Source organism: Mytilus galloprovincialis, chromosome 4 (assembly GCF_965363235.1).
Source record: "Mytilus galloprovincialis chromosome 4, xbMytGall1.hap1.1, whole genome shotgun sequence".
Taxonomy (NCBI): Eukaryota; Metazoa; Mollusca; class Bivalvia; order Mytilida; family Mytilidae; genus Mytilus; species Mytilus galloprovincialis.
Window position 1 is genome coordinate 87,374,629 of NC_134841.1, and position 14,309 is coordinate 87,388,937.

General features: G+C 33.1%; 1 protein-coding gene across 1 annotated transcript in view; it reads left to right on the forward strand.

Annotated features, from left to right (window-relative positions):
- LOC143073284 (uncharacterized) overlaps positions 1-14,309 on the forward strand; it is a 96,875-nt gene that overhangs the window by 57,833 nt on the left and 24,733 nt on the right. The window contains exons 22-25 of the mRNA XM_076248700.1: positions 2,673-2,747; positions 2,925-3,129; positions 12,096-12,194; positions 13,624-13,704. Of these exons, the coding sequence (XP_076104815.1) occupies positions 2,673-2,747; positions 2,925-3,129; positions 12,096-12,194; positions 13,624-13,704 (460 nt within the window). The remainder of the gene's footprint in view (positions 1-2,672; positions 2,748-2,924; positions 3,130-12,095; positions 12,195-13,623; positions 13,705-14,309) is intronic.

Consider the following 14,309-nt stretch of genomic DNA (forward strand, 5'->3'; position numbering starts at 1 on the left):
AGATAAATAAATTATGGGTTGTAATGCTTGTTTGATTAACAGAAATCTGGAAATGCATTACATGAATACAGATAAATTAATGAGCCCTTAGAATTGTGGAAAAGGAGGGGATTTTATTCATCACTAGTACACTAGATACATTTATAAATATGTTTCTGTCAGTATCTTTTATGTTTTAAGAATTATCTTATTCATGTTAAGAAGAAAGGCAAGAAAAGGGGGAAGTACTTCAATTGACGCAAGATGCTAGTCTTTAAAATATGTATGTTTTGTACCAGGCTAGCATCTATTGGTACAAAACTACTATAAACCTGTAAATCTGGGACCATTTTGGTCTTTAAGCTTTGGTGCTTACAGCCATAATTATCTTGAATGCATCATTGTGGTTCTGACTATAGTAGATACTTTGTTCTCTGGTTCAAGGGAAAATTTGTCAATGATAAATTTCAAATATTTAATAAGTTCAACAAATGTAAGAGCCACGCATATTTGTTCTGTGATGTCCCGGTGAAAAACTTCTATCTCATGAAGCGACAAAGTGAAGCAGAAATCATCTGTTTCTGCTTTACAAAAGATAAAATTTGAGTCCTCTACAAGGTCTCTCAGAACGTTTCTTTCAAAGAATAGCTGAAAATTTGATTTTTGATAAAATCCATCTCCCTTAACCAATGCATTGCAGGATAGGGAGATGCTTTCCCCTGCCGGCCTCTTTGACATTACTTTGGCAGACTTTTTCTATTCCATGTCATTTAAATGTTTGCTCCCAATACAGTGTTAGACAAGCGCTTTTAAGATCGTGATTTGAAATAAGTAAAGCCAAGAACAAACTCGGCGGATACGATCAAATTCCGGCACAATTTCGATTTTTTTTAAATAAAAAAAAATACATTTCTGAAACGCAAATAAAATTATTTGGGCGGCAAGTTTTTCAGTGGGTCGGGCGGCAATGCCAAACAAATGAAATTTTATTTTAGGCCCTGTATTTCAACACTTTTAAAGGTAAAAAAATCATTTTGCAGACTTTTTCTCAAAATTTCTTGACATCAAATTTGATACATATCATTATGATTTTGAGTGCATGTTAATTAGGCCACAGTTTTTTAATTTGTTGGTTTACGGATTTTCTCCATGAAAAAGTCAGGTGGGTCGGTCGGGAAAAAAAAAAAGAAAAAAAAATTTTCAAGATAGAAAAATCTCTAGAGAAAAATATGGATTATTCAAAATAAATATAAATTTCACCTTTCTAATAACATGTTTGTTAAGCTATTTTGTCATCACCTCTCAAACTTTAGTTGAAATATTATTGCTCAGCTGTCATAAACATCGCACAACATTTTCTAATAATTTCCCGTAAAAAAAAGGAGGTGCACGGACAAAGATGATATTAAATCGTCATTTCAGAAACAAGTAAAACAGATTCGCGTAGCTCTTAATCAATTCCAGAAAATTTGGTGAATAATGATCTTCAAGCAGGAAAACTGATAAAGAAAAAATTGTAAAAAAGGTCATAAGAAAATAAGTTTCAGCACACGTGTCAAAAGCGTAATAGACTCGTCCATTTGAAAAACGAGAATGTCGGGTTAATCTGTTGTCATGCATTCCCGTTTTTTTTTTTTATCTAAATGGACGATATTTTTTTTTATTATCTATGAAACAAGAAAATTTTAAATGATTTGTTAATATTCAGTACACTAACTTGATGTCTTGAACTTCCTTCCACCTGTCCACATTTGGATAAGTCTATTTCTATGAAATGATGCATCTTGCGGACTGATAACAAATAAGGGAAACGAACTTATTGTGTAATTGGTTTTAAACACAGGTTTCGTTTCGCAAAAGTATTTACGCAAACGACATTTCAAGGTAAGTTATAATTGATTTGTCTATTTTTAGAAACGTAAACTGGAAGTTATATTTTTTCACAACAGAAAGTATTATCAATTCTGTTAGTAATTAATGCATTTGATTTCATAAAAAAAGGATTTTAATTATTTTTTAGGGACAATGCATTTGTTATGGTCGGCGGGAATAAAAAAGCATGAAAAGTCGATTTTATTTTTATTCTGGAAACCGACAAAATCGGGTCGTCGGATCCGTAAACCAACAAATTAAAAAATCCTGGCCTTATCACAATTTTGTTTTATGAACTATGCACAAAGTGAAAAATAGATTCACTTGTTCAGATTTAGTAATCCTCCTCTTGCCTTTAAACTAATCTGTGAAGATTATATAGCCTTTCGTCATTTCATTTGTTAGTTGTATTTGTTTTTATCAAGTCTAGATCTAAGCTACCACAAATCATAGAGGAACGATCATTTGTCTATTTATGCATCAAGGTCGACAATAAAGTAAGGTGACCTTGACATTCATTTTACTAACGACTTTGGTTAAGTTTTGCATTAAGGGGTTAAAGTTTATCTATATTTAGAGATTTTTTTCAAGATCATTTAGGTTACTTCTTTAATTATATTAAGAGATCCATGAGAAAGGTAATATGACGATTTTATTCATAATTAAGTAGCACAAAAAATGAACCATCACCATAGGTCTCATTTGCTTATGGGATTTAGTAAGTTCTAATCATCATTGTGAAACCAGTGATTTTTTTTTCAATCTTAGGTTTTTAATTTAATTGTAAATTATAATATTTTCTTCAAAATTGTATGTTTTAGGTTGTGACCCAGCAAGAAACAAGAGAACGGTTACTTAGACAATTACATTGTCATATCTTCCATAATATCATTAAGGTAAAATTAACAAGTAGAAGTTAAAGTTTTAGTTAGAGTTCAAGTTAAATTTTATAATTAGAAATAATTTTAATATGATTTTTATCTAGAAATGATACCAACTATTATTTATGTTCAAATCTATTGTAATAAGTTGAATTTTGACCTTTAAAATTAAAGGGGATATCTCTTTGACAGATTGGGAAGACATACTATAAGCAAACTAAAGGTATCAGTCAAGGATCAGTTATATCAACCCTTCTGTGTAACATGTACTATGGTGAGATGGAGAGACAGTTACCTGTCTGTGAAGGAGCGGTAATGATGAGGATCGTGGATGATGCATTGTTTGTTACTCCATCAAAGGACAGAGCTTTCAATTATTATCACAAAATGATAAAGGGTAAGTTTTTAAGACCAGGGAAATAGCTGTCAAACAAGAAGGAATGGTTTATATTTCCATAGAATGCATGTTGTTTGCATTACTAAAAAACTGTATGATCAATAATTGGGATTTATTTAAATGGATTTTTTTTTTGGCAAGGTGTCTGACCTCTATTTTTTCAACAAAGTTCCATATATTTAATCAAAAGTGTATTGTTGATTATCCCATTTTAAAAATTCAAAACTACTAACATTTAAGCAGAATTTATGATAAGGCCACTTTATGTGTCCCTTGAATTCAAACAAGGGGCATAAAAATACTGGGCTTCATTCATCTCTAAGCGCTCTCACAGCAATATCTCTGACAAATTCTATAATGGTAGCCATTGACTTTTTATACGACTGCAAACATTTTTGTGGTGGTATATTGGTATAACGTCGGCGGTTATATTAGGTGGCATAAGCGTCTTCCGAAGACGGATGGTTTCCTGATAATAACTTTAGTATAAGTGAATAGAAATCAATAAAAATTTAACACAATGTTTATAACCACAAAAGGAAGGTTGAGTTTGTTTTTGGGGGTATTGGTCCCAACGGTTTAGGAATTAGGGGCCCAAAGGGGCCCAAAACAAGCATTTATTTAGTTTCAGGACAATAAGTTGTATACACGTATTTCAATTGCTATGATATTGTACCACAATGTTCATACCATTAAGTAGAAGGTTGTGATTTATTTTCAGGCTTATTGGGCAAACAGTTTATGAATAAGGGGTCAAAAAGAAGCATTTTTCTAGTTTACAGACAATAACTTGTGTTTAAGTGTATGGATCTCTCTGAAATTATACTACAAGGTTTCTTACTCCAAAGAAAACACTGGAATTGTGTTTTGGGATTCTTGCTCCAAAAGAGGGGATTTCAATAAGTGAGGGGCCAAAAAAGGGGCCCAAAAAAGCATTTTTGTAGTTTTCAGTCAAAAACTTGTGTTTAAGGGAATACGATACAGTAGCAGGGGCAGATAATAACGTTTTCAAAACTTTTCGTGTTCGTTTCTGCACAGTTGGTAACCAGAACGTTGTATTTCGCGATATTTCTAATGAGACTGTTAACATTTTGCGACATCGCTCTGAATGAAGTCATAATTTCGCTGAATGTTTACTGACATCAAATATCAGGTTGCACAATTTTCATAAAAGTACCTGCTGCATGAAAAAGCAGCCAATGCCGTTTCTAAAAGAGAAATCCATCAAAGAGCAGTGAGCTGGAGATGAACAGAAATGAATCAAATGCAACTTTGCATGAAGAAATTAAAGAAATGGTAATAGACACAGAAGAGAGTACTGACAGTATAACATGGAAAGAAGGAAGAAGAATTGTGGAGCTTTTTAGTCTGTCAAAAGCACTGAATATCTGCCAAAACTGCACGGCCCAGCGGAATCTTCTCAACGTAGAGAAAGAAAAATTAAACGATTTGGGAGCTATCTTACTATTCGTTGCTTAACTGTAACCTGCTGAATAACATTTTAACAAGTAAGACACATTATGAAACAAAAAGACCTGCTATTTTTAACCGGCTGCATGTGTGAGACCCTGATGGGTGGACAAGGTCGTATTACACCCCTATTCGTAAATAAAGTAATAAATAAAGAGAATGTCTCATCCTGTTCTGGAAAAAAATTGCTGAGTTTAATTGAAATTTTAAAAACATATAATATTTTATATGTAAGTAAAAATACTTGTCTACAAGAGTCTGTTTAAAAGATTTAAAAAAAAATATATTGGTGTCGTTTTGGTTTCAATTTAGGCATGTATAACGATCTGTATTTAATAGACCAAAGCAAGAAAACGGCTGTTCACAGGCTGTTAAAAGGGGTTGTAATTCAATGGTGTCGTTTGTTATTGTACATCATATTTGTATTTCGTTCATTCTTTTGTACTTAAATCAGACCGTAAGTTTTCCGTTTGAGTTGTTTTGCATTTGTCAAGTAGGGGGCTTTCATAGCTGACTATGCAGTATTGGTTATACTCATTGTTGAAGGCCATCCGATGTCCTATAGTTGTTCATTTTGGTCTCTTGTTGGGATTTACCTCATTGGTATTCATACCATGTCTTCTTATATGTATAAGCATATCCCTATTTTACTTCAATGTATTGAGAGATAAAAATTGAAGTATCGGCAAATGTACACTAAATGCAGACAAATATATCAGAAAGTGTACACACGTTAACATGAACTCGTCACAGTCAAGCTAATGAGCAAATATGAAGTAATGCAGTAGGATTGTTCCTGAGAAAAGTAACAAACGTATAGTTAGACGATCAGACAAAAGAACAAACAAAGTGTTTTCGATATAGCTCTACTTCTAGACAAACAAGGATGCCAATATTCATACATATACGCCGTATGAAAGGTAATGTAACTCATCAGTTGATAAAGACATCGTTTAATATTATTCTCTAATACCGGCTGCTGCACTTCCTATGAAATTTTATACTACAACTTCACACCGGTCGAGTGAGGCAATAATGACATGAAATTGAACGAAACAGCTCTAAGTATAAAACAAGAAGTAATCCTTATAATTTAAACTTGAAAGATGATCACCTTTTGAAGAAGAAGAAAAATCAAAGTACAGGGCTTTCTAAAGCTGAGGATATGGTATCAGTTTTGTCATTGTTGAAGGTTATACGTTTGTCAATTAGTGATATCACCTCAGGGGTCAGTACATGAAGCAATTTAAAACTAATGTCAGACGGAGATGCACATTTATACTTCTATCAGATTTTGGTCGAGGTTGCAGAAAGCTCGACATTGGAATAGTGATCCGGCGGCGGCGGCGTTAGCTCACTTCTTAAAAGCTTTATATTTTAGAAGGTGGAAGACCTGGATGCTTCATACTTTGTATATAGATGTTTCATGTTACGAAGTTTCCGTCAGTAACATGTCCAATGTCCTTGACCTCATTTTCATGGTTCAGTGACCACTTGAAAAAAAAGTTTAAATTTTTTGTAGTGTTGAATTCTCTCTTATTATAAGTAATATAACTATATTTGATATGTGCATACCTTGCAAGGTCCTCATGTCTGTCAGACAGTTTTCACTTGACCTCGACCTCATTTCATGGATCAGTGAACAAGGTTAAGTTTTGGTGGTCAAGTCCATATCTCAGATACTATAAGCAATAGGGCTAGTATATTCGGTGTATAGAAGGACTGTAAGGTGTACATGTGCAACTGGCAGGTGTCATCTGACCTTGACCTCATTTCATGGTTCAGTGGTCAAAGTTAAGTTTTTGAGTTTTGGTCTTTTTATCTAATACTATATGCCATTTGGTGTATGGAAATATTTTATGATCTTTATGTCAGTCGCACAGGTTTTATTTGACCGTGACCTCATTTTCCCGGTTCATTGCACAGTGTTAAGTTTTGTGTTTTGGTTATTTTTTCTTAAACTATAAAAGTAATGGGTCAACTATATATGTTGTATAGAAGCATTGTTAGCTGTACATGTCTGCCTGGCACTGTTCATCTGACTTTGACCTCATTTTCAAGGTTCATTGGTCTTTGTTTAGTTATCTTGGTTAATGTTAAGTTTATGTGACAGTTGTAATAAAGCTTAGCTTTATACTTAGGACCAGTGGCGGATCCAGAAATTTTCATAAGTGGGGGCCCACTGACTGACCTAAGAGGGGGCCCGCTCCAGTCATGCTTCAATGATTCTCTATATAAGCAACCAAATTTTTTCCCAAAAAGGGGTGCCCGGGCCCCTGCCCCCCCGCCCCCCCCCCCCAAATCCGCCTCTGCTTAGGACTATCAACATAATATCAATGATAAGAATAGAAGGCTAGACATTTCAGCGTGTGCATTCTTGCCATACATCTGACAAAGTAATCTGCTAGAATCCTTTTTTATATCCTTTTATTTTATTATGAAAAGGTTCCTGTTAAAATTTAGTTTTGTAAATGTTTTGCCATTTTACGAGTAACCATCTTATGAATTTCTATGATAAGTGTCAACGCTTTGAAAAACACCTGCATATGCTTGACAGCGCGTAGTCGTATACGGCGGGAATGATTACACGACCTTATTGCGATTAAAACTTATTATAACGTAATTTAGCGCCATACTGACATCCTAAAAAATTAAGGTATATGGCTTTTATTAAAAAAAAAAACAAGCACATGGACCCCTATTTTTTTCTTTCGCAATCAATTAAGTACTGGTTCAAGAACACTCCTCCAACATTTCAAGAAAAAATCAACGATCATATCTTTTCTGCACTTCCCAAAAGACGCAAAAATATGGTCAATTTTTTATTTTCGCATATAGCAATCTAAATCTGGAAAATGCTAATTGTGTTTAACCTTAAATTTGTTTCAACATTTTGATGCCATGGATCAAGAGAACATTTTACAAAAAACCCGGTTAAGTTTCAATTTTCGGTCAAAAGTATTGTTACTTTCTTTAAAAGTCCTAATTTATGAAATTTCAGGGATTTTCTTCCAAATATGCAAATTTCGAACCAAATTATCTCAAAAAGTAAGTATTGAAGGTACTTTTTTCTTTGCATATTTGAAGAGTATCAAAATTTTAAGAAAAAATTAACCAGGAATTTCTACTGTATCGTATGCCCTTAAGTGTATAAGTCTCTCATTGAAATTATACAATAAGTTTCCATACTACAAAGGGATTATTATGGGGGTTATGGCTCAAATCATTAAGCAATTAGGGGCAAAAAGTGGGGGGACAAGGGTTTTTCTGGTTAAAGGACAATTTAAACAAATTTAAAACAATGTAAGGGAGGTAATCCAATTAAAATTTAAGGAATACATTATATATATATATATATATATATATATATATATATATATATATATATATATATATATATATATATATATATATATATATATATATATATATATATATATATATATGTGTGATTACTTGATTACCAGCCTTAAACTGCTTGAAAATTATATATTAAGAAATGATGATTGTCTTAAAATGTGTAGCTGTAAATTTATTTTTAGAAGTTACTGTTCATATTAATTTTAACCATGACTGTAAGTCATTTTTGGAGAAAGACGGCTTCAAGCCGTCAATTCCCTATGTGGTTGGCCAGAGTTCCAAGCCCGCACGTCAATCATTTTGTTTTAATAGTTTGGAAACCCCCTCAAAATGTCATACTGAAATTGATGACAAGGAGAACAGATTGACTTTAAACACTTTTTTACACGTTTCCCTCTGTTTCTCGTGAAATTATCGTATATTGAGCTTTCCCTTACACTATTTACTTTTCTTTTACAATCTGTAAAAATCAGTATTAAGAAATATTCTAAATATATCTAACCTAGTGACATCATTGTTTGAATGCCAAACTACACAGGGATATCCTTTACTCATTATAAAAATCATTCACAGTATTTGTATACTAATTTAAAATCCATATTTGTTTAATTTAAACCTAATGATGTTTGCTGCAGTGTAGATGATTTAAACATCAACATGCAATGCTTTAATCTGAGGCTTTTTGTAGGTCACGGTAAAGGGGTAAATTCAGTAAAAAATCTCCCATTGACTTTAATGCTAATCTATGTATGCAATTAAATTTATACCTGATTTACCTTTAGAAATTGGAAACTTTCATATAACATTTGTGAAAGTACAAATGTAGCCCTATCTTTTGCACTAATAAAAACATAGGGTCATGCGGCATTTTTGGGCATTCACATGGCCTTGTTTACAAACAATGTAGATTCGCACTGAAAAACTATACTGACCCCCATTACTTTTCAACCCTGTAGTAAAAAAATTAAGTACATTCAGCATTTATTTTTTATTTTTTTTCACACCTAGTTTTGATCCATCTGCCAAAAAATATTTATTACAAACATTATCTACTTATTAGAAGAGCATATGACTTCAGTGTTATACAGAAAGCTCTGCAGTTTTCATTCTTTCTGTAAAGTTATGTTTTTAGAATCTTTCTCCAATTCAGGAGCACCTCAATTTATGAGTAATTATCCATTAAAATGAAACATATACCCTCACGACACTTACCAAAGAGGAAATCCTGGATAATCATAGGTCTGTTCTGTGTTCCTTTGGAATTTCAACCAAAGATGAAGAACTGTATCTGCCATCACTATATTGGATACCTAAACTACATACATAAGTGTCCTTACAAACAACGGTATATATTGCTGGGTCTTCCAAGTGCTCCACGAAACCTCTTTCGAAATTATTAACATCTATTTTATCAGCAATCAAAGACAGGCTTCAAAGTTATTGTGAAACTGCCTATTCTAGAGGGGGCGTGAATCAGATGTGGATACTTAAAAAATTCCAAAGATCTTTTAGAGTACATACAATCTAACTCTCTTTCATCTTGTAACAGTATTAAAACATTTGACTTTTCTACTCTACACTAGTATTCCACATTCCAAACTAAAAGACAAATTGAAAGAGTTGGCATTGCTTTGCTTCGTAAAAAAGAATGGCCAACGTAGATACAAGTATCTTGTCTTAGGGAGGGATAAATCCTAATTTGTAAAGGATCACTCTGATTTGAACAAAAAATTCTCTGAAACTGATATTATCAAGATGCTTGATTTTCTTGATTGACAACATATTTGTTATGTTCGGAGGATGTGTTTTTCAACAGACTGTTGGCATTCCAATGGGAACAAACTGTGTCCCTCTACTTGCCGACTTGTTTCTTTATTATTATGAGGCTGACTTCATGCAGGAACTTCTTAGGAAGAAAGATAAGAAGTTAGCAATGTCCTTTAACTCTACTTTTCGCTACATAGATGATGTTCTTTCACTAAATAATTCAAAATTTGGTGACTATGTGGAACCCATCTATCCAATCGAGCTAGAGATAAAGGATACTACAGATACAGTTAAATCAGCCTCATATCTTGACTTACATCTAGAAATTGACAATCAGGGTCGGTTGAAAACAAAACTTTACGACAAAAGAGATGATTTCAGCTTTCCAATTGTGAACTTTCCATTTCTAAGTAGCAACATTCCAGCAGCACATGCATATGGGGTATTATCTCCCAATTGATACGATATTCCCGTGCTTGCATTTCCTATCATGATTTTCTTGATAGAGGGTTGCTGCTCACAAGGAAGCTATTAAACCAAGAGTTCCAAATGGTGAAGTTGAAATCATCCCTTTGTAAATTTTACCGACGCCATCACGAGTTGGTTGACCGTTATGGAATAACCATTTCACAAATGATATCGGATATGTTCCTTACTTTGTAACTACAATCCCCTTCCCTTTCATGAATGTGACCTACCGAATTAGACTATTTACCGGATTTGTTATCACATAAGCAACACGACGGGTGCCACATGTGGAGCAGGATATGCTTACCCTTCCAGAGCACCTGAGATCACCCCTAGTTTTTTGGTCGGGTTCGTGTTGTTTATTCTTTAGTTTTCTATGTTGTGTTGTGTGTGCTGTTGTTTGTTTGTCCTTTTCATTTTTAGCCATGGCGTTGTCAGTTTGTTTTAGATTTATGAGTTTGACTGTCCCTTTGGTATCTTTCGTCCCTCTTTTAATGTATCTGAACACTAAAAATGTGACATTAAGTGTAGTCTTCCATTAAAACAAAATTGTGTGTACCCAAGGATTTGTATAGTTACTATACAAGTCCTTGTTGTACCAACATAATTATTGTAATGGTATTTTTTTTAATTTTTTTTTTTAAATGTTGTTTTTTGTAGTTTAAACCTATTTATTCATGAAAACAAATATATCAAAATGTTGGATCTGGAAACAAGCTTCACACAGCTTATATCAATCATATTGGTTTCATAAGTACATGCATCCCTGTGATGAGAGTTAACGTTGTAACTGTGATTTTTCAGTCCTCACTTTCTTGAGGAAAAATTGAAAAATCTTGAGAGAACTGTCACAAAAAATTGAGAATGGTCCTAGGCTACAATTTAATATTGTAGTAGTTGTTAAATTCAATTGAATTTTAGATAATTAACTCCCAACTTTAATCAAATATTTTGATTTAGAAGGTGCAGATCTCATTGATTCAAATTGACTCCATGATGAGTTTTTGACTAAGGAAATGAAATAACAATAAACAACAATTAGTTTCATTATCAGAATTGAGAATTGAAATGGGGAATGTGTCAAAGAGACAACAACCAGACTACCTAAAACAGGTCACCAATATTAGGTCTTCAATGCAGCAAGAAATTACCGCACCTGTAGGCGTACTTCAGCTGGCCCCTAAACAAATATATATGTCAACCTTTCTATATGTTCTAGCTGTTCTTTTGCTCATTCTTTGCATGTAGACTATCAAAAGATACCCCCAAAAATAGAAACAATGGTCATCTTTTCCCTCAGAGCTCTTCAGCTCTTTGATTTTATATTTTAATACTTTATGATGTGCTTAAATGAGTAGTTATTGCTGCCAACTCCATTAGAAATTTGAATTGAGATTATTTTAGGAATAAAGGAAAGGGGAAATGAAAACAATGTGGAAAAGGGGAGCTATGGGGTAAATTTTTTCTCATTTCAGATTTCAGATTTTTTGAGGGTATTAAAATTCAGCAGCACAAAAGCAAAACAAAAATTTGAAATTCGTTAGACCATATTCATTCTTTGTCAGAAACCTTTGCTGTGTATTTAATCAAAATTCAAATCAGAGCTGTATCAAGCTTGAATGTTGTGTCCATACTTGCCCCAACTGTTCAGGGTTCGACCTCTGCAGTCGTACAAAGCTGTGCCCTGTGGAGCATCTGGTTATAAAAGAGTTGTGCTCCTTGTAAATATTAAATTTCAAGAAAGATTCTAGTGAATAGTATTGAAAAAAAAGAAATTATACCTGAATAATTTTGTGAATTCATAAAATCAAGATCATGGATATCATTTAGCCAGAGTAGAAGTCTTCTGTCAACTTAAAGAATATAATTTAATTATTTTAATATGAATATTTCTTTTGTAGGAATACCAGATTTTAACTTTTCAATCAACAAAAGTAAGGTCCAAACAAATTTCAATGTTTCTGAGATCACAGAGGGGATAACAATACTAGAAAATACAGGTAATTCATGTGGTTATTTACAATGAGAACAACTCACTCACACACATTGAAGTCTTTTTTGACTGCTCAATTTTGAAATAATTTCAAAGAATGCAAATGGAGAGTTTTTAAGGATATAAAGAAATTCAAGTGAAAATTTCTTGAGGAATCAATGGAACAACACAAAGTAGCCAAAGTAGACAAGTTATCTAAAAATTAAGCTTAATATTACCATATAATAATCCTGCTCTAGAAGTAAAGACTATATTGCAATCATATTATCTGTTCCTCCCAGATATTATTTGTACCCTGCACAATACTGAACATCTGTCTGACCGACCATCTGACTTTGTAAGGGCTCTAAAATGTACATTTCTTGCTAGATTTTTATTATGCCCTCCTATGATAGTAGAGAGGCATTAATATTGCTTTCTGGTCTGTGGGGTGGTTCATTCGTCCGTCCGTCCGTCTGTCCCGCTTCAGGTTAAAGTTATTGGTCAAGGTAGTTTTAGATGAAGTTGAAGTCCAATCAACATGAAACTTAGTACACATGTTCCCTCTAATATGATCGTTCTAATTTTAATGCCAAATTAGAGTTTTGACCCCAATTGCACGGTTCACAGGAACATAGAAAATGATAGTGCAAATTTCAGGTTGAAGTTTTTGGTCAAGGTAGTTTTTGATGAAGTTGAAGTCCAATCAACTTGAAACTTAGTATACATGTTCCCTATGATATGATCTTTCTAATTTAAATGCCAAATTAGAAGTTTTACCCCAATTGCACGGTCCACTAAACATAGAAAAAGATAGTGCAAGTTGGGCATCCGTGTACTGACACATATATATGCATTCTTGTTAAACTTATATTATAAGTTTTTATAAGCAGTGTCTTGTACAACTTGAAAAATCAGTGGCGATCAATTATTTTTAGAAAGACCCTTTGAAACATTAAGGTATATTGAAAATATCATTTTTTAGCACTATCCTTTGTATCAAAGGTTAATATTAGAAATGTCTTTTAAAAAAAAAACATTAACTATTGAAAAACAAGTCTGATCAAATATTGTTAAAGTGTTATGCCCCTTGGAAATCACATTACATTTGAATTAAAGCCTTCATTTCTGTAAGATAGTTTAAAAAGGACAACTTGTACTTGGACAGAAAATATGTGCAACAGGGGAGACATTGGAACTCTGTCTCACACTTTTCTCAGATACATAAACAAGATGATTTTGTATTTGTCCAGCAACTTGAGGATTGAGTTGCAGCTTGTGAGCACTTTTATCCTTGGAAGTAGGAGTGGGGTATGCTTAGCACAACAGCAAGTGCTTTCTTTTCTTTTAAGAATGTTGAACATGATATAGAAATATACTAATACAAAATTGTCAGAGCATGCAGTAATGGGTTATCTTCTGAAAGTTTGTTTTTACAGAAAGATTTCTTTTTTCAGAATGGCTGTCTTGGTGTGGCATTTTGTTAAATATGAAAACATTAGAAACTTCACTAAATCTGTCGTTCTACTTCAGTTCTTGTAAGTATTTACCATAAGTGAAAAGTTTGATAAGCTACCTGTTGGCAGTTATACCCAGCATATCATCAGATAGCAATTTTTTTCAGGCTAATTTATTGAATTTTTGAGAATATATTTTCACCATATGTTGAGACCCCATCTTATAGATGTTGATAGCAGTTACTTCACTTCAAAATTAACTATTACAAACACTAGTACTGCTAACTTTTCCAGTGCCATTGAAATGTGTTTGCATTTTGATGTGGGGTTACTTTCTATGAACATGGTCACCACTGAATATACCTTCAAAAACATTTAAGTAATTCCATTATACTCTTATAATTACTAATGTATTGACATGAAACCTTAAACATCAAAATGTGTATACAGTCAAATCTGTAAATAATAGGTCACCCATGGGACCAGAGAAAACTATCATTACAAAAGAGGTGACCTTTGAATTGAGGTTCAAAAGTATAGGCATTGCTACATCAGGAAAAGAAAGAATAGTAATACCTTCCAAGACAACTTTTCTTTTTGATAAGGATATCTTTAGGGCTGGTTTGACTATCATATCTATACTAGATATAGGAAGATGTGGTGTGAGTGCCAATGAGACAACTCTC